The sequence below is a fragment of the Haplochromis burtoni genome, unplaced genomic scaffold, assembly GCF_018398535.1.
Source record: "Haplochromis burtoni strain Fernald_Lab_line unplaced genomic scaffold, NCSU_Asbu1 Contig_60, whole genome shotgun sequence".
Lineage (NCBI taxonomy): Eukaryota > Metazoa > Chordata > Actinopteri > Cichliformes > Cichlidae > Haplochromis > Haplochromis burtoni.
In genome coordinates, this window is record NW_024582421.1 from 1,317,074 (window position 1) to 1,336,712 (window position 19,639).

General features: G+C 41.7%; 2 protein-coding genes across 3 annotated transcripts in view; both read left to right on the forward strand.

Annotated features, from left to right (window-relative positions):
* The window catches only part of amt (aminomethyltransferase), a 10,220-nt gene extending 809 nt beyond the window's left edge, over nt 1-9,411 (forward strand). Inside the window, exons 2-9 of the mRNA XM_005937850.3 lie at nt 887-1,054; nt 1,333-1,413; nt 3,694-3,825; nt 3,905-3,983; nt 4,262-4,407; nt 6,858-7,038; nt 7,487-7,642; nt 7,991-9,411. Coding sequence (XP_005937912.1) covers nt 887-1,054; nt 1,333-1,413; nt 3,694-3,825; nt 3,905-3,983; nt 4,262-4,407; nt 6,858-7,038; nt 7,487-7,642; nt 7,991-8,166 — 1,119 coding nt within the window. The 3' untranslated portion in view covers nt 8,167-9,411. The remainder of the gene's footprint in view (nt 1-886; nt 1,055-1,332; nt 1,414-3,693; nt 3,826-3,904; nt 3,984-4,261; nt 4,408-6,857; nt 7,039-7,486; nt 7,643-7,990) is intronic.
* Nucleotides 9,412-9,908: 497 nt separating this feature from the next.
* ifrd2 (interferon-related developmental regulator 2) lies at nt 9,909-19,560 on the forward strand. 2 transcript variants are annotated; one of them, XM_005937848.3, is made up of 13 exons: nt 9,909-10,420; nt 11,002-11,058; nt 14,919-15,035; nt 15,220-15,304; nt 15,442-15,566; nt 15,779-15,936; nt 16,160-16,213; nt 16,334-16,512; nt 16,646-16,754; nt 16,862-16,996; nt 17,140-17,268; nt 18,087-18,179; nt 18,301-19,560. In XM_005937848.3, exons 1-13 carry the CDS (start codon nt 10,378-10,380, stop codon nt 18,379-18,381), a joined length of 1,365 nt encoding a protein of 454 aa, XP_005937910.1. In that variant the 5' UTR covers nt 9,909-10,377; the 3' UTR covers nt 18,382-19,560. The 2 variants fall into 2 exon arrangements, with proteins under 2 accessions (XP_005937910.1, XP_005937911.1); XM_005937849.3 differs by lacking the exon at nt 11,002-11,058 and having other exon boundaries at nt 9,910-10,420.
* The last annotated feature ends 79 nt before the right edge of the window (nt 19,561-19,639 follow it).

The following is a 19,639-nucleotide window of genomic DNA, read 5'->3' on the forward strand; positions in this document are numbered from 1 at the left end:
TTTTAACTTTCCACTGCCGCCAAGTGCTTGCTCATGGGGGGTTGGTATGATTGTCTGACTGTTGAGGTTTCTCTTTATTGCTGTAGGGGTTTACCTTACAATATAAAGCTCCTGAGGTGACTGTTGTGATAAGGGTTAAGGCGCTGTATTAATAAAACTGAGCTGAATTAATACAGTATTAACATGTGAGTTTGGGACAGCAATGGCTCGCCCATGCACACATAATGTATATCTGTCCCTGCAGAGTGGCCCTCCCCCCTGCCTGCTTCACTTCACTGAGCTGCACAAAATGGCTTTATTAAAACCACGAGGGACTGACTCTGCAGTACTGTCAGCAAGGTTTAACGCAGGGCCAACTTACCCTTTCATCCATCTTTTTACTCCTTCATGACATCCCTATGCTTTTGTAGGTTTGTATGCAAAGAGGGTTTGGGTCAAAACAGTTGATCAATATAGGATCAGTCTTGTTCTTTCACTTTCAAGTATAAAGCAGTATAAATCCACAAAGACTTAGGAGTATATGGGTCTGCAACCAGAGCAGCCACATGCCTTCGGTTTGTTTGCAGTAACGGCTGACTGTGGACAGTTTGGAAAGGTGCAGACACACTCTGTCCCACAATGCGTTGCTGTGGCTGATAAGCCCACCTTCAGCTGGTTCAAAGGTCAGACTGAAGAGAGCACGAGAGAGAGGCCTATCAGCTGAGCTGTCTATTAATCAAAGATGTGTTGTTATTATGTTCCTGCTCACTGTGTTATTTGCAGAACATGCTAAACTACTAAACCTTTTAGAAACACTTTAATAGATTTAATAGCATGCAAGAACTCAGCAGTCAGAGTATTTCATCTGTGGACTTTCACTACAAGCCTGATGTTTTCTTTTCCCCAGACTGCCTTGAAGAAGACCCCACTATTTGACTTCCACAGGGGGCAGGGAGGAAAGATGGTGGAGTTTGCAGGCTGGAGTATGCCCGTTCAGTATAAAGACAGTCACATTGCCTCTCACATGCACACCAGAGAGCACTGCTCCATCTTTGATGTCAGTCACATGTTGCAGGTGAGGCATGCGCTCTTAAACATGGGTGCAGATTTCAAGTAGAGCATCGCAACTTGGATTTGAGACTTTCTGAGATATTCTGCTGTAAATATTGGGAGCAGAGTGTGACCCCTGTGTCAAGCAATGTGTGTGTCAAGTGAAGAAATGTATGTGTTAGTCACATCATGGCAGAGTAAAAATGTCTAGTGTCTGGCTGTTGTTTTTATCCACCACCCAACTCTCCAGGAAACTGCTGCTGTTAAAGATTTAATTACAGACTTTTTGTTTTTCTCTGTCAGACCAACGTCCACGGCAAAGACGGGGTGAAGTTTATGGAGTCACTGGTGGTGGCAGACATCGCAGAACTCAAAGACAACCAGGTACGTTAACGATTGTTTCGTTTTAAAACTGCTTTTACTGACTTTTTGTTCACTTTGAGGCAAGTGAGGGGAAGCTGTGAACACAAAACTAGCAGATCAGACATGTTGACTTTAATCTATTTTTTTTTTCCTTCCAAAAATATAATCGTCTGGTGCTGAGCAGGCAGTGTACACAGTTTATACTGAGAGGGTTTCCTCTAAAGCACCTGCCAGTTGTATTTAGAGACAAACAATGAGACTGTATCCACTGCAGCATGAGGGCATCAGTTCACTCTTGTTGTGTGAATGATTATAAAGGATATATCTTTAATCAACTTAAAAAACATATTCAAACATGTACATACATGTATGTATACACACAGGGCTGCACATAAGTGGTCCGCAGGTGCGCATGCGCTTTCAAAATAAAAGACGCGCACCAGATAAGAAGTTGCAACGCGCGTTTGCGTACATAAGATTTTCTGGAGGAGGACAGACATTTGTTTAGAACTCTTAAAGATGTCGAAGAAGCAAGCTCCTTTTAATCAATTACTTTGGTGTTCCTCCACCTCCAAAGAAATGTCAGCAGGAGTCCGAACCGCAAAAGAAGCACGTATTCTCGGAAAAGTGGTTGCAGGAGGTGAGCTGGCTTCAAACAAATGATGAACGCACTGAGATGTGGTGCAGAATATGCCGTGAAAGTCTCACTCTAGTGGACAAAAACAGTGCCTTTTATATAATATAAAAGGCACCACTTTTCCGAGAATACGCGCTTATTTTGCGATAATGCAGAAAACAGAGATTTTTAGACGGGGAAACTGTTCTTGAAGTTCACAGAGAGAGAGAGAGAGAGAGAGAGAGAGCTGTGCATGAAGCGTGGGTTTTTTTTTTTTTTTTTTTCCTTTTATCTCTGTGAAAGCAAAAAAGCCAAAGTCAGAGAGAATTCATGACGATGTTTATGTGAAGCGTAGTTTGGATCTTCTTTTGCTGCTGGTTCAGTCAATATTGTTTGGAGAAAGAGATAAAAACCTGCAGCTTCAGAATGTAGCGCAAACGCAAAGCGCGGACCCGCTGACACATCGGAGTCCGTGAGCTGTCGGCTTTCAGCCCCGACCGCGCCCGTGCCGTCGGGTGAGAAAGGCGACATCTCACTGATTCTGATGTTTCGGCGGCTGCCTGGTTTTTGTTCAGAATCTGTGTACCTGCTCTCATTTACTGTTTAAGCTGTTTGGTGGTTGTTGAAAATTTTGTGAGGTTTAACCTGAGATTTTGGCGTTTCTGGCAAAATACATTTATATTTAAAAATCGATTCAGATTTTAATGAATCGATATCACGTTATCAAAGCTAGAATCAATTTTAATCGATAAATCGGTAATTAAAACCCACCCCTAGTTCCAAGATCTGCGTGAGCACCCAACTGTGTCCAAGTTTCAACCATCTAGCTCAGGGGTGGGCAATTCCAGGCCCTGAGGGCCGGTGTCCTGCAGGTTTTAGATCTCGCCTTGGGTCAGCACACCTGAATCACGTGATTAGTTCGTTACCAGGCCTCTGGAGAACTTCAGGACATATTGAGGAGCTAATTTAGCCATTGAAATCAGCTGTGTTGGTTCAAGGACACATCGAAAATGTGCAGGGACACCGGCCCTCGAGGCCTGGAGTTGCCCACCCCTGATCTAGCTGTTGACTTGAGGTGAAGTTGAAGAATTTGCACATAGTCCTCATTCTTCATTATTCAAACTATTTTGTGTAATGTACTAGTGTCACTGGTAGTAAAGCCTCACCTTTACTCCTCTAAACGTACCTCCTGTCGTTGTGGCCAAAAAAGCTTTTCTCGTCCGACCATAAAACTTTTTCTTGTCCATGTGAACAGCTGCAAATTCCATTCAAGCTTGAAGATGCTGATTTTGGAGCGTGTGCTTCTTTCTTAATTGGTACCCTTTTAGTTCACAGCGACGTAAAACCTCACTGTGGACAGTGATGATGGCGTTCCAGCAGTATACAGTTATACAGGCTTGAGTCCTTGTGGTTCCTGGATTGTTTGTCTTTCCTTCAGTTGTTTGAACTGATGATCTTGGAATCTGCAGTTGTTTAGAAATGGCCCCAAGAGACCTTCCCAGCTTGTCTAAATCTGAAGTTTCTCTTAAGGCATCTTCACTGAGTTGGGTTTTCAGTTATTCTAAGTATTGGCTAATCCAGTGAGTGCAAGAGAGACTTAAAGATGAGAAACTTAACATAAACACGATGTCCACAGTGTCCTTTTTTTCTGTTTCCTTCATTTCCTTTCTTGCCTCACCTCCAAGGGCACGTTGACCCTCTTCACTAATGAGAAAGGTGGGATTATTGATGACCTCATTGTGACAAAGACGGACCAGGGCTACCTCTACGTTGTCTCCAATGCCGGCTGTGCTGACAAGGACTCTGTTCATATGAAGGTGAATTCAAGAAAAGTATGTAGCAAAGAGACCGAGATTTAAAAAGCATCTGATGTGTGTGGGTGTGTTTTGTTTTCAGGCCAGACTGGCAGAGTTCAAATATGCAGGTTCTGATGTGGATCTGGAGTTTCTTGATTGTGCACTGATTGCTGTGCAAGGTAGAATATTTGTGCGACAGTCCGCCTTCTTTTTCTTTTCATCGGTGCTCTTACTATAGTCTTCATCACTTCCTTTCCTTTATACTTCTCTTCCTGCTTCCTTTTCATCTTAATTTACTTTCCTCTGGTTTTGCTTTCCCTCATTCGCTCTTTCTCTGTCCATCTATGAATTTTGGCTATTGCTTCTGATTTTTTTTTTTTTTTTCCTTTTCCTTTTGAACTCCTGCAGTTTAGGTGTTTCAGATCTTGCAGATAAGAATTTATTTGCATGTCTCCAGGTCCCACTATGTCTCAGGTGCTCCAGGCGGGATTGAAGGAGGACCTCAGTAAGCTAACTTTCATGACCTCTGCCCTGGCCACAGTGTTCGGTGTCCCTGACTGCAGACTAACTCGATGTGGATACACTGGAGAGGACGGGGTGGAGGTGAGCACATATGTGTGTGCTTGCAGGTTCTTTCATGCTTCGGGACAACTAGTTTTGTATTATAACTTGTGTTTAATGGACAGTGTTTTTATTAAAAAAAAAAAAAAAAAAAAAAAAGAAGTAAATTGGCAAGCAGTTCTGTGGGGTCCCACGCCTCTCTGCTGGCCCTGTCCCCCATCACTCCCTCTGACAACCAAAAGCCCATGCAAGTCCTCAAATGTCCGTTATTGCCTGGACAGTGTGTTATTTCTTTCTAACCTCAGTGTGTAACTCTTATTAGGCCTGGTCTTTAGTGAGCTAACCACTGGGACTTGTGCAAAAGCCCACACTCTCAGATACAGTGCCATTTATGGAAAAGAGTGCAGCTCTAAAAGAGGCATATGTGACCTATCGAAACCACAAATGCAAAACCAAATGTTAGGCCAAAGTCAAAAGGCTGTGGACTAACTACTCTGTATCCTGCCATTGTTGATTCACAAGTTGTCTTTTTAAAAAAAAAAAAAAAAAGATTAGTTACTTGCTGATATGCACCCGGTCAAAAAGGAAGAACCTGTTTCATATGAATGATCTACTAAAACAAGTAATTTTTTTTTTTTTTTTTTTGGCTGCACACTGTCTGAACACTCTGAACTCCTGTAGAAAGCAGGATGGATGTCGTTGGATCTCTCCATCTATCTTACACAGCGATGGTGGCAGCTTGATTTTCTTTGTCTTCATTTCACTCTGTGCTCAGGCTCACATCTGTTTACTATACTTATTGTAACGGTTTGAGTTATCAAGCTAATTACCTGTTTCTCTTAAAAATGTTAAAATATTAATCTGTAATTAATGTTGAGTGACCCTGTAGTGAAGCTTATGGGCTCAAATTGTGGTCACAAATATTTTGTACTTGTAAATCAGGATTTGTATGTGTAAAAAGAATTTGTGTGTGGACTTAGCCAAAAAATGCGTGTGAAACTCTGGACTCAAGTGTCAAGTTACAAGTACGAAATTTGACCCTATTTTTCTTCCTTTCATCTGATTGGTCAATGTCATGTCAATCACAATTTTAACTATCCAATCAGAGAATAGATGGGTTTGGCTGTCTGAGGGGTGCTTTTTGAACTGCAGGTCCTTGAAGGGTAATACAGTTTGAAGCTGGAGGATCTCTATATAAATATCCGAGATAAGCTAGGTCCCCTAACTTTCAGTAGCTGTTGAATGGATAAAGTTGTGGTATATCAGTGGTTAGAAATACCATTATTACTTTAGGATTAGTTTAACACAAAGTTAGTGCTGGTCCGGGACTATTGCTGTGAGTCACAGTGCGCAGCATCAAGGTCCTTTCACATTGGTGGCAGCATGTGCTGCTAATGCTAACTAAAAGCCAAGGCTCCAGAATTTGTTGCGCTGGCTGCTGAGCTCTGTGGGTTTTTGCAGCAGCTCTACTTGTACTAGATGCACCTGCTCCTTGTCGTTTCTATCTCTGACACACAAATCTTTTTACACATCCAAATCCTGATTTACAAGTACAAAATATTTATGACCACAATTTCAGCCCATAGAGGCGGCTTAAACATTTGACGAACAAGTTAAAGTTTGCTGGTTTTTGTGTCCAGGAGGAGACAAATCTCTTTGGGTTTGTGTCAGGAAGCTGATTCTGCTGTTTGAAAAAATAAATAAAAAATCTGACAAATAAAACAGAGAGAGGTACCTGCTGTGGTGACCCCCCTTGTGAATAAGGGAGCAGCTGACAACAGCTTCTTCTTCTTACGTAATATGTAATCAACATCCTGAAGTAGGCTTAATACACTTGCACTTATTCGGGCATTCATTTGATGCAAATCATGTTTGAGGAAACGTCCTCTCTGCAAACTGCTGCTTTGATTGTTAACAACAAGATTCAGTTTAATTTTTGGTGCCATCAGCTGTAGATCTGCCTGGTTTCTTGTAGATGGAGCACCATCTAGTTCTGCTATATCGTTTTCCAAGACAAAAAGACTCCTCGATGTCTTGTTCCAGAAATTCTTACTCAAAACATCCAGAAACCTTATTGTGAGCACTTAATCTAGAAAATGTTTTCTGTTGGCTGAATTACAGCAGCCAGCTGTATCACTCAGTACAATAAAGAGATTGTGTAATTGAAGGTTTGCATCCTGTGAAGCTTTCATTACACAAACTAGCTTACTTTTAGCTAGCTGCACGTCTTTTGATTGGCACATATAAAATAGTTCACACACACACACACACACACACACACACACACACACACACACACACACACCAGGGTCTGTGGCTGACAGATCTGAAACTTCTCCAAAACTGGTATAAATTGCACTATGTATCATGACATGCGTAGATGTAATTTTGAGGTGAAATTTGTAATTCTCTGAACTTTATTGCTTTATTGACATTAAAGGTACTTGGACAGAGACGTGGCTCTACAGTTTGCCTGTGTCTCTGTGTGTCAGATCTCCGTCCCTGAGTCCAGAGTGGTGGAGCTGACGGAGAAGCTACTGACCAACAGTGAAGTGAAGCTGGCCGGGCTGGGAGCTAGGGACAGCCTACGACTGGAGGCGGGGCTTTGTCTTTATGGCAATGACATCGATGAGACCACTACACCTGTGGAGGCCACGCTTGTCTGGACCATAGGTTGGGGTTTAATTTTTTTGGTCGTTTATTCTTCTTCTTTTTTGTTTTTTTTTTGTTTTTTTTTTGTTTTTTTTTTCCCCTCTAACGGCTGCTTTTGTGGGAGGCTGTCATGAAACTTGTGATTTAAAAACATTTAAATTATTTTGTTTTTATTTGCCACTTAATAAGCAGCTGTCGACTAAGGCGTCACTCAAAGGTAGACGTTCTTCTGATTGGTCTCCGAAGGCGAGAAGCAGCACATGTGTTAGGATCTTTTACTAATAGTTTCACAATTGCATACCAATTAGATACCATCATCTGATAATTTGGAATTACACATAAGATTTTTATTTCTTTGTGTTTTTTTTTTTTTTTTTTCTTTTTCCAATTAGAGGATCCCAGATGTTGTTGTGCACGCCTGCCTTTTCATTCAGTCTGTCAATGAACTCTGCTGGTGTCTCACACACAGGAAAGCGCAGACGTCAGGCCAAAGATTTTCCCGGTGCTGACATCATCATACCTCAGATCAAAGCCAAGACAGCCAGGAAGAGAGTGGGTCTGGTGTCCACCGGCCCCCCAGTCCGGCAGCACACCCCTATTCTCAGCCCTGATGGAAAGGTCATAGGTCAGAATGTGCCAAAGTACAAACAGACATAAAAACATACCCCCCCCCCCCCCCCAAACAATTATGAGAGTATTGTTGTTTGCCACAGTATCTGTTATGTTGCCAATTGGGGTCTCCAGACTCAGACATTTTCAAATCTTACATGTTAGGGCTTTAAAATAGATACGATCGCAATGTTTGTATTTCTGTAGTATCATATCAAATGTCAGTGAGATGATTGTTAAGTGTTTCTTCACACGCTGCATGATTGCGGACATGACAGTGCCTGTCATATAGAAATGAATGACTGAAAAAAAACTGTACAACAGGATTTCCTTGGAAAGACAAATTCCTTTGTGTTTTGTACAGGTGAGGTGACCAGCGGCTGCCCCTCTCCCTGCCTGAAAAAGAACATTGCCATGGGTTACGTGGATGCGGCATTCGCCAAAAATGGAACAGCCATCCAGGTCGAGGTCAGGAAAAAGGCAGTGCCGGCCACCGTCAGCAAGATGCCCTTTGTGCCCACCAAGTACTATACTGGTTAGGAGAGACACTTGTATGGCGAGTATAGGTGCTACTGAGCGTTCCTTCAAACGATCCCGTATTTGCCAGCACTACCCCTTCATTCTTAGCTCACTATTTAAAATGTACAAACCTTCACTGGTGAGTCCAACAGAGGAAAAATTAGTCCAAAAATTACTACTGACTATTGATCGGTCACTGTAACGCACAAATATATTAAGTTTAAAGTACTCAGTGTTCATATTCAGAGTCACCAGGGCTGCTGCTTTGAGAATGGACATTATAGGAGCTCATGTAGAGAACAGGGTGTCCAGATGACCCTCTTCATAATAGATTGCAAAGCATTTTTATCCCTTGTCCCCCCCATCCCACGTATTAAGAGTGTGTTCCACATTTTGACTGGCTCTGCAGGATGTGCATGTCTATAAAGTCTGGCTTGCAATCAAGCTGTCTGAAGACAGCAGGGAAGGCCTTATATTCAAGTGGAAGTTAGTCCCACGTAGAGTCATGTAGCTCTGCCCATCAGGGAAAGATGATTTTCGGAAATGTGATGGAAACTGCCACAAAGAAAATTATTACGTTAAACTGGGAAATTCAATTTTTGTCCAGCTAAAAAGTTCCACATTGTCTCTGTGTTTTTTTTTTTTTTTTAAATTTACTTTGCCGCACTTTAATTTTTCCAGTGGGAGTAACAAAGATGTAAACACTAGCATTTCACTTTTTATTGCTAACAAAACATGAAATCATTTCAGTTTGTCACTGTTGGACCAAAACAGAAACTGCACATGACACATTTCCCTTTCTAAGGTTTTCTGAATGTTATAAACCAAATTTCCAGTGACGATGGTTTTATAAAATGCCTGATTTGTAAACAGTGGCGACTTGTTGTCCTTCCATGCAAAATGTCTCTGTCTGAAGTGTTGTAGTTTTTACTTTACTTTACTTTTTTACTCTTGGTTTGGTGATTCATAAAGAAATCGTAAGATAAAAACACTTTGCACCTGGGCAACATGTGGTACAAGACTAACTTGAAAAGATGTTAATTGTAATTATTTTCTGTTTTCTGTCTGCTTCTAATGAAATTTTAATTATCAAATGGGACACTGTCTTATGACTTATGCATGTCTGCAAAACTAATGACTCTTAGGTTCTCTTGAGTATTTGCTGTATGTGAGTTTGTACTAATACTTGGACTAATTATGGAGTTTTTGTAAACATTTTCTATTGATATGAGGTCTTTTCTTTAATAAAGGTGATTTTGTTCAGTCCTCTTCTGTCATCTTCAACATCCTTTGTCCAGAATATCCATTAATCCTGTTATGCACAGGTCCATCTAAGCCTTGCCTCTTTGTCTTTAAACCATGGTTTAAAGACAAAGTTTGAGGTTCCCCCACCTCACGCTCCGTATCCTGTATTTATTGTTAGTGCCACCATCTCCAAATGTCAGGTCTCGATACTGTGTTGTGAATAATACCCAAATCGGATACAGTAAAAGATTTAAATTCAAGATTACATTGGTAAAATGTTCATCTCCAAGCATGAGTCTGGAGGGATGTAAATGTGTTTTCCCCAAATTCGACTCATGGCTCACACCTTTGAATCAATAAAACACGATTAAAGGCGAGCCGTTTGGTATGAAAACCCCAGAAATTCAAACTTCAGTTCAAAACAAATGCATGACTCAATTTATTTAATCATATCAAGTCCACAAAGGAACTTCATTTACGACGCGTGACGTTGGCTTTACACGTAAACGGAAAGGAGGGACTTTAACCGAACAAACCTGGCAACCCCGGCTGCCGGTTTTATCAGTAGCTACTGAGGGGAAGATGGTGGACTTGGCGACTACAGCGTGCTCAAAACTCCGTCCCAAACGCTTTGAAAAATACTTACCATCTCACCCTAGTATTAGATATAGATTACCCGGGGAAAATCATAGATAATACACCGGGGCAGCTGCTAAAGACAGCCACTTTTCCGCCAACGGACAACTCTTTATTCATAGACTGAAGAAAGCGAAAAGTTACGGAACGTGGTGTTGGTTGGTGATCGTAACGGAGGCTAGCCAGCGATAACACGAAAGCAGGTGGCTTAAAAATATCAACAACCCCCCCTAATCCTTGTAAATACGAACAGGCTGCAGTTCCTGCTGTTTTCACGGCCGTCGTTCAAATCCTTGAGCTAGCTAACCTCAGCTAGCTTTGTTGTGAAACGGAGGATCAAAGCTGCTCGAAATGCCGCGGAGTAAGACGGGGAAACGTGGCTCCGGTAAGCCGGGTAAGTAGCAATAGCAGCCATGCTAACTCGAGCTCAAGCAGGAATATAAGGGAATAGAAGTCTGAATACGGTTTGAACAGATCTAACAGTACACTTGGAAGAAAGACTAGCAGTTTGAAGCAGGGGTATTTTTGCCATATGGAATAGACGCTAACAGACGGGCAGCCTGTTGCTTCCTAACTTTAGCATGCGAGTTGTTTTGGACCCTGTCGTGCACATCCATGTGGGTATAATCAGTGCTACAGCTTAGCAGTGCAGTCTGCATTTGCTTGGCGTTAATGCTAAAGTCAGTTTGACACTAATAAGCGCGAGGAGCGGTCCAGGAAAGCTTGATGCATTTTTTTAATAGCTGCAGACTTCTGCATTGAGAATTATTATTTAAGCTCATTTACATATGAATGCATCAATAAATGCAAAAAAAGGTTGCAATACAGAAGTGAATGCCCATTTTTCATGTTTTCTTCTCCATCATGGCCATTCTTGCATTACATTCACCTTCCCCTCCGTTCATGAACCTGTCCACTGCTCTTGCTCCAAATATACAATCTATTTCAACCATCCGTTCATTCCATCATGTCCAGGCTCTCTCCGTCAGGAGGTTCTTCAGCTGCAGCTGTCGACTAAGGCGTCACTCAAAGGTAACTCCTCTGATTCTTGACTCCCGACCCCAGCTTCTACATCTGGTTCTAACCTTGTCCAGAAGCTCTTGAACCTCATGATAGTGCATGCAGCAAATCAAACGACCATGTCGTTGTCGTCTATTCCAGCTGCACTCTTCCTTCTGCGTGCCTTGGCTGTTCACTTTAATAAGATGTAGCAGTTATATCTGAATGTTCTCATTCTTTGTGTGCACGTCTCACGTGAACACCATGCACTTGTCCTGGCTTTAAGGCAAGATTAAAAGACAGACATTACAGAAGTATGAATGTCATCTAATGACTTTTGACCTTTTCATCCACCCGTCCTGCTGCACTTCCAGGTGTTTGGTTTATTTATTTATTTTAAAAAAACTTTTCTTGTTTTATCACCATCTACTCTGATCTTGAACTGGAATTTTTCCTCTTCTTACCTGCACTAATACCATAAACAATTATTTGTTGCTTCCTGTGCGACTATGTCATGTGTAAGCAATGTCATGTCAGCGTGACATTCTGGACGCTGAGTTAAAGTCACTGGTGACACATTGCTCTATGTGGCAATCCCTAACTTACTGTCACATGTTCCTTATTAACACATAATATAATCATGTTAATGTTTGAGCTTCCTTTGAAACCCAAAGCTTTCTGCAAACTTTAATGTACGGGATGGATGGACGGGGAGAATTTCAGTGTAAATTTTTGAAGTTGTTTAATTTATGCAGGATAACAGGGTTTAAAGTTATGAGCCACAGTTCAGCAATAATCCCCAGCTGGTAGAAACATGGGGAAACCAAGTATTTTACATGCTGGTCCAAAGTGTAAGTGTGGCTAAAGGAAGAATCCCAGATTACAGAGGATAGGCTTAAGAAAAGAAGAAGGAGAACCAAAGAATTTCATTATCTTTGGGAAGAGGCCAACAGGGGAAGAAACAAGAACCACGTGTATTGTCAGTATTTAGCTTTATTCAGATAATTCAGTAGTACAGTGTTTTAAATAATCTACTTAAAAATAGTGCGAAGCTGACAATATGCAGATATAAATATCATTAAAATGACTTATTTGCCTGGGAGAAGGCAAGTACAGTGCTAACAGGATGGGGCCCAGGATACAACCTTGTGGAACACCTCATATTATTCAGTTGATGATGGATAATTATGAGAAATGACTGACAAAGTCCTATGTGAGAGAGATACAAAGACAACCTTTTAAAGCTATCTTTAACCTCTCAAGCAATAAATGATTGTGAATGGAGACAGCACTGACAACCAGCAGTACCAGTAGAGAACACTTCTACATATTCCAGTAGAAACAGACTATTTAAACTCTAAAAACAGTAGTTTTTGTTATCGATGCAGATTTATGCATCGGTTTCCTGCAACACTCCGCGTGGTGTGGTATTTTAAGTTGAAGAATTTAGTTTTCCTTCAAGGTCTGTTTCTGGATGACTTCAAACAGGGGTTGCAGTTTTAGAAGAACAAGCGCTGACGGTGAGAAAAATAGATGTCTGAATATTAGCTGTGCTGCTTGACTTCTCCAACTGTAGGGGTAGTGATCCATTCAGATGTTTAGCAAAGTGCCTGCAAGGAGAATGCAGGTTAATTTAGCCATTGGAGTCCTATGTCCTCCATCTATAGCATGTGGGCTTTTTAAAAAGCTCCCACCTCCTCTGCTCGAATCTGTCAGCAGAGCCTTATTTCCAAGTGGCCGACCAACTGCTGGAGCCGTGTGAGTGACTGCTACGTAAGCATAAAGTGGCAATGTGGAGAGGACACGTGAGTCCTGGCGGGGAGCTCACACTTCACTAACTGAGCTGTGTGTGGGCAGGCCTGCGTAGGAAGGTGTGGAGCTCTGTGTAACCAGTGAAGTGACCAGCAGTTCAAGGATGGTGACTGGGAAACTGCCGACTGATATTGGCCCACAGAGTGTGTTATCTCAGCTACCAACAGTATGTTTGCCTCGGGCCATTCTGTCAGAGTAATCAGAACATCACATAAGGAAAGCGCACTTCAAGGAACGCTGTTTCGATCATCGTCTTTTTTTCTGAATTTACATTTTTTCCTGTATTTCCTCATGTGTTGTTTCCCAATTATTTAAAAGAAAAGAGTTATGTGATTGTTAACTATTAAGTAGAGAGCAGTTGTTGCTAGGAATCATGAACCGATTCTTGGTAGAGACATTTGGTGTAGTGGCAATAATACCTGCTACACCCAAATATTAGGTGTAGCAGTTGTTGCTCGTACTGTTTCCAGAGCCTTTAAATGATGGATGGGAATTAATCAGCAATGATGACAAAGGAATTAAGCAGTGCTTGGCTTGTGAATACAGGTAAGAAACTCTGTAAAGGAAAGGTAAAACTTAAGATCTGACAACAGTGGCTCAACAACTGAGTCCACTCCAGTCAAATGGCTGAACTTTAGCCTAGTTTACACTCTTTACTCTGAGGTCAAACATGGTCCTAGTTTCTTTTCATTTCTTTTTATCTGGGAAAACAGGTGGAAATAACTACAAGATATTGCAAAATGTGTCAACAAAGTTTGTGTATTTGCTGTGCTTTTGTGTTTGGTATTGAACAGAATGGAGTGACTTTCCTATTTCGAATTGCTCCAACACCGGTGACCTTTGGGCTACCCCAGCTGTCCTGTTTGACCTCGACACGAACACCTAAACACACGCATACTCGCGCACACACAGTCTGACCGTTCTGGATCCCACACACTGAATGAACGAATAAATGAAAACCACACTGGTCTTCAGTAATCCCAACAACAGTAGAAAGTCCTGAGCCAGCAGGAGTGTTAGCTTAGCTCGGCATGCCTCACTCTTAGCCCTTCTCATACACACACGGCAGAGCTGTGTGGAAACAGAACATCTGGCGCTAATAAACAAATAAAAGATGACGGAGCATTACCTAACGGAAAATCCTTGAGTTATCTGGTGTTTGCTGTGGTTAGAGACTTCATAGTATCATGTTATCCTAATGGAGCACTTTTCTGTGGAACATTCCGCTTACTTGTCATTTAGTAGAATGGGAGGCCGCTTGGTGTGATGCACTTTTTCACTTTCCTTGTGTTTTGCTTATTTATTTTTTTATATTCCACTGCAGCATGTCATTACATTTTGGCTCCTTTCTCTTGGTTTGTGTGTTGTTGTTATTTATTTATTTTTAATTAAAAAAAAAAAAAAAAGATTCCTAATATGCAGCAGATGTAAGGTGGTCTTAAAAAACCGAGCATAAAAGAAAAATGCTTGAAAACATTTTTTTTCTTTGCTATACCATGTGCATACAAATGAAGCGATTCTGACCACTAAAGTCAGACTAAAATATTTAGCATTGAATTTTTTTGTTCCACTGAATCTAACACCGTTCTGGTGTTTGTGCGAGTTTGGCTGCTTCCTGGTGTTTATGGAAAAGTCGAAGAATTACGCAGCTTTTTTCAACTATCACAGATGTGTTTGGGTTTGTTTTTTTTTTTCCTGTTAGTTTGGTAAGCTTCACACTAAGAGGAAGTTGTGCTAACAGGTAATATAAGTGATGGGTTACTCAACACGTCCTGCTGCCTTGGTAAATGGCAGAACAGGTTTCAGTTTTACTGTAATGTTTTTTTGCATATGATTGGAAGTGAGCTGCTTATAGTGACATAAGAGGGCCTCAGTGTCATCCAGATCTTCTTTAATCACATAATTATTGGGAGCGCTAATCAAAAGGTTTGAGCCAACTTCTGTTGTGTTTTATAACAAAAACAAAAAAGGACTTATGTTAGACATTAAAGCATCAATGTATACAGTTTCCATCCATCTTCTTCCAAATATAAATCCTTTTGCTCTGCTGTTTTTTCTTATTTTATCTTTTCCGTCTCCAGGTGCTAAAAATGGAGTAAAGGGAGAGGCGGCAGCCAGCGATGATGAGCTGACGTCGGACGTTCTCAGCCACTACAGCAGTGCCAGCGAGAGCACCTCGGTGGTGGAAGAGGGCACGGGTAAATACACTGCACAATTCATTCCTTCTGCATCTGCATTCAGTCTGGGTTAGGACCATTATTTTCGAATTGATTTGCCTCTAAACGATCTATGTATCTGTGGCCGGAGTCTCCAGTCAAAACTTCAAACAGTTGCCTTTTAATGCAGTCGTATCAGTTTTCTGTGTTGTTTGATCTGACACAGGAAGTGAGCAGGTGGATGAGCAAACTGCCCAGGAAGAAACGGAAGACAAACTCAAACTGTGTATAGACAACCTGACTGATAAGAGGTGAGAAACAGTTTTTTTTTTTTTTTTTTAATCAATCAAGAAGTGTCAAGAAAGAAAAATGAGCATGCAATGGCATTATTAACTGCAAAAAAATGGCTTCAACACCTTTTGTTGTTGTTTTCTTCCTCATGTCTTAGTGCAAAGACTCGTCTAGCTGCTCTTGAGTCGTTGCGACAGGCCTTCTCCTCCAGAGTGCTGTACGACTTCCTGACAGAGAGGCGCCTCACCATCAGCGACTGCCTGGAAAGGAGCCTCAGAAAAGGTAATGCAAAACAACATGAATGGGTCTGGATTGTTTCAGTTAATCTTGCTTTCTGCTAACCTGTTGATGCCACTTTGTAGAAATTCAAAAGATTTATGAAAACTGTGTTGTTGTTTTTTTTTTTTTGCTTGTTTTTTTTAAATGGAACAGAAGCGTGAGAATGATTTAAAAACTGCAGGTACTGATGAAACTTTTTCTCCTCGTGTGTCCAGGCAGCGGGGAGGAGAAGGCGGCGTCGGCCACGGTTTTTGCTCTGCTCTGCATTCAGCTGGGGGGCGGAGACGAGGCGGAGGAGGGCTTCAAAATGCTTCGCCCGCCTCTCACGGCCACCTTGAGTGACAGCAGTGCCAGCATAGCAGCTCGCCAGAGTGTGAGTAATCACATGAAACTTGTGAACGTTAATGCAGATCTGGATTTAGGATGGCCTATTCGGAGGGGGGAGGGGTGTTTTTTATCTTCTGCTTAAATGTTATCTGCATGATTTAGATTCTAACCAAGCCCAGATTGTGTTAGGATCACACATGAAGTGTCGCTGTCTGCCCTCAGATGCTTGTGTGTTAGTTTGACCGTTGTTACATCTGTGTCCCCGTTAGTGTGCCAGGACTCTGGGGATGTGCTGCTATGTCTCATCTGCTGAAGATGGAGAGGTGAGAACACTTTGTAGCTTATCAGTTTAATTCTAAGAAGCATAAGCTGGACGTTTTCAGAGTAAAAGAAAAAGACTTAAATAACTTATGCTGTTATGCATTGATGTTACCTCCTCACAGGACTTAATCAAGTCATTGGCTCTTCTGGAGAGTGTGTTCATGTCTTCGTACCCTAATGGAGAGGGAGTTCTGCCCACACCAAAACCTGGAAGTGCAGGTCTGCACACTGCTGCCCTGCAGGCCTGGTCACTGCTGGTCACCATCTGTCCCACTTCTAGACTGACTGTGCTGCTCAGCCAGTGAGTAAAACAACCTTCTTATGGCATCTTCTGTTATGACTGGCAACTGACTTTAGTTTTAAACTGAGAGGCGACAGCAGTAGTATCTAGCAGTGTAGCTAATTGGTAATCGTATGCCTCTTTCTTGCTGTAGTCACCTCCCTAAACTACAGGCGTGTCTTCAGAGCAGCGATGTGAACTACAGAATCGCAGTAGGAGAGACCATCGCCCTGCTGGTGGAGCTGGGGCGAGAGATAGACGAGGTACACACCTGAACAATAAGAACAGACAAGTACACTCACTTACAGGCGTATAGGTTTAAACGTCTCCTGTGTTAGTGCACTACATATTTGCGTGTGAATGTCTGCAGGAGTTTGAGGTGGAGGACGGTGAAAGTCTGTGTGAATGCCTGAAGAGTTTGGCCACAGACGGCAACAAGCACAGAGCCAAGAACGACAGAAGGAAACAACGCTCCATCTTCAGAGAGGTGCTGCATTACATAGAGGTATGTTATCTCATGTTGAAGCCGTGTAAAGACTGACAGAAATGTTTTTAGGTGCCCGATGTTCTGTTTTAAGTCGCTGAGTAGCTTTCTTCAACATCGCTTTACCCACATCTGAGCTTCTCACTTCTCATTTCTTTCTCCAGAACGAGGACTTCACAGAAGAGAAAATCAGGTTTGGAGTGGAGAACGTTTACATTGACAGCTGGGTGAGGAGAAGGATCTACGACGCCTTCAAAGAGATCCTCGAGTCTGGAGTCAGAGACCATCTGCAGGTGAGGAAACGGAACAAAATGCCTTCGTCTTTATCATTGATCACCAGAGTGGGCTTGTTTTCATACAGCCTCATTTACTGCCGCTGCTCGGTGCTTTCTGTCTCTTCAGTCTTGTCTTCTGTCACATCTTGCACCGACTGCAGAAAACAAAAACCTGAAGTTGAGTGGGAAGACTGGTACTGGCTGCTCAGCCAGCAGGCTGCGAGGATACCAAATGTAATTTTGTGTGGAGGATATGCCAGTCGGCACACAATGAGCACACCTACACACGAGCCGCTTGTGTGGGCAAATCCCACTGCCTCTGTTAGGTTTATTTAGGGCAAATAAGCTATGAAATGATGCACAAACACTCTGAACTAAATGATCCAATGTTTAAAGTGACGCCTCTACTGAAAAAATCCACTAGAATGAGATACTATACCTTTAAGAAGGCATGACGTGGTGCTTAATTTAGTAAGTTTAATGTTTTGTTGTTTTGTTTTTTTTAACTGGATTTTTTAAGATGCCTTTTGTATGTACCCTCCACTTGTGGTACAGGTGAGAGTTGCATATAAGTGGGACTTGTCAAGTGAAAGGTTGCTGGTTTGATTCCAGCTAGAGATACAAATCCCAGGAAGGGCATGTGGCATAAAACTGCCAAATCAAACAGGCAGAGCTCCCCGCTCTCACGACTCCTTGTAGCAAGGGAGCTGCCAAAAATAGCTTTGTTTATGGAATAAAACATACATTTATTGCCCATCCTCCTGCATCGCAGTCTGCATAGCATAAATGCAACAAAGGAAAATCGGTTTTATCGTCTAATTTTTGTTTTGGTGCAGTTCAACCAACTACTGAGAGACATCTTTGGCCTTGGCCCACCACTCATCCTGGACGCTGCGGTCAAAGGCAACAAGATCTCACGGTTTGAGAAGGTAACAGCAGCTTCTGCTGAAACAATCTGACCTCTGCCTTTGAGTATTTTCTTTAAAAATGTAGCGTTTGAAATGACCGGTGTGTGATTACAACCTTGCTTTTATTTTTTGGCTTAAACAGCATCTTTTCAACTCGGCTGCCTTCAAAGCCAGAACTAAACAGAGGAACAAGGTCCGGGACAAACGTGCCGATGTCATGTAAGAGCACGGCCACAATGAAGAAACCGAGGAACTCCTTTCATGGATACAACGTGATGCCTTCAGCTCTTCGCAAGCATACACTCAGCAAACAGGGTTATTTTTGTTTGTTTGTTCGTTTTTTTGCCTCTTGTGCTCTTCACATGCAGTGTCATTCTCCAAATTTAAGGCGGCCAGCGTTTATTCTCAGTTTGCGGAGGACAGGTCCCGATGTTCTTTCAAATCAGGCGCCGGCTTTGCTGCCATAGCGTTTCTGATTCTCCACAGTGAACATGAGCTGTGAAACAAAGCAGAACTTCCTTTCAGTGGGATTATAACGACTCAATTCAGTGCAAATACAGAGGAAAAGGTAAAATCTCACTTACAGAGTCACACTCAGTTCAATCTGTTTTCCTGTCATCTGACCGGTGAGGCGGGTATTTTACATTTTGATACCTATGGTCCCATTTAATATCTTAACCTATCCAATAATGAACTGATGTTAAAAGAGCCAAGGACGTATTCTGGAAAAACACTGCCTCGCTACATTTCAGCTGCCAAACCAGAAACTAACTTTACAAACAATGCAACCTAAAGGAAAATGTGTGTGGTGTTTTGTGTGGGGGTGTGTTTTATTGGAAATTCATTCAATCATGACAATTGAAAATTAAAAAGGAAAAAAAAAGGGGGGGGGGGGGGAGAATCAAATAAGAGGTAATATTGTCATGTTTGTATTCATATTTTTTTTGGAGTTGTATTTCATTTTAACCATTTATAGTGAAGAATTGTATTTTAATAATAATTTATTAAAGGGGACATAATGTGCGTGGTTTTTTAAGACTTAAAAAAAATACTACAACTTGTTTACAGACAGAATTATTGGATAAAGATGGTAAAATGAATCTGCTGCCTCTTTTTTTTTTTCTCTTGTATTTTTGTTGCAGGTTGGTGACTCATACCATCTATCCATGTGTATGTACTGTAGATAAAGTGAAGATTGGGGTTTATGGAGATATGTGTTTATAAAATGTTGGATGATAACATACACACCACTAATCAGAGCTGCTGATGAGTGAGCAGTTTGGGTTTCTAAAGGGTCAAAGCCAACAGGTTTGACCCCTCACCCTGGATAAAAGTTATGATCTCACCAAACTATCTTATTGGTGCTTCTTGACAAAAGTTTGAATAAAGAGAATTTAAGCACGCTGTTTTCTCCTAAGTTCATAAAGTTACATCAGAAAGGAGGTCTAGTTTCTGCCTGGAAACATGATATTTAGCGGATT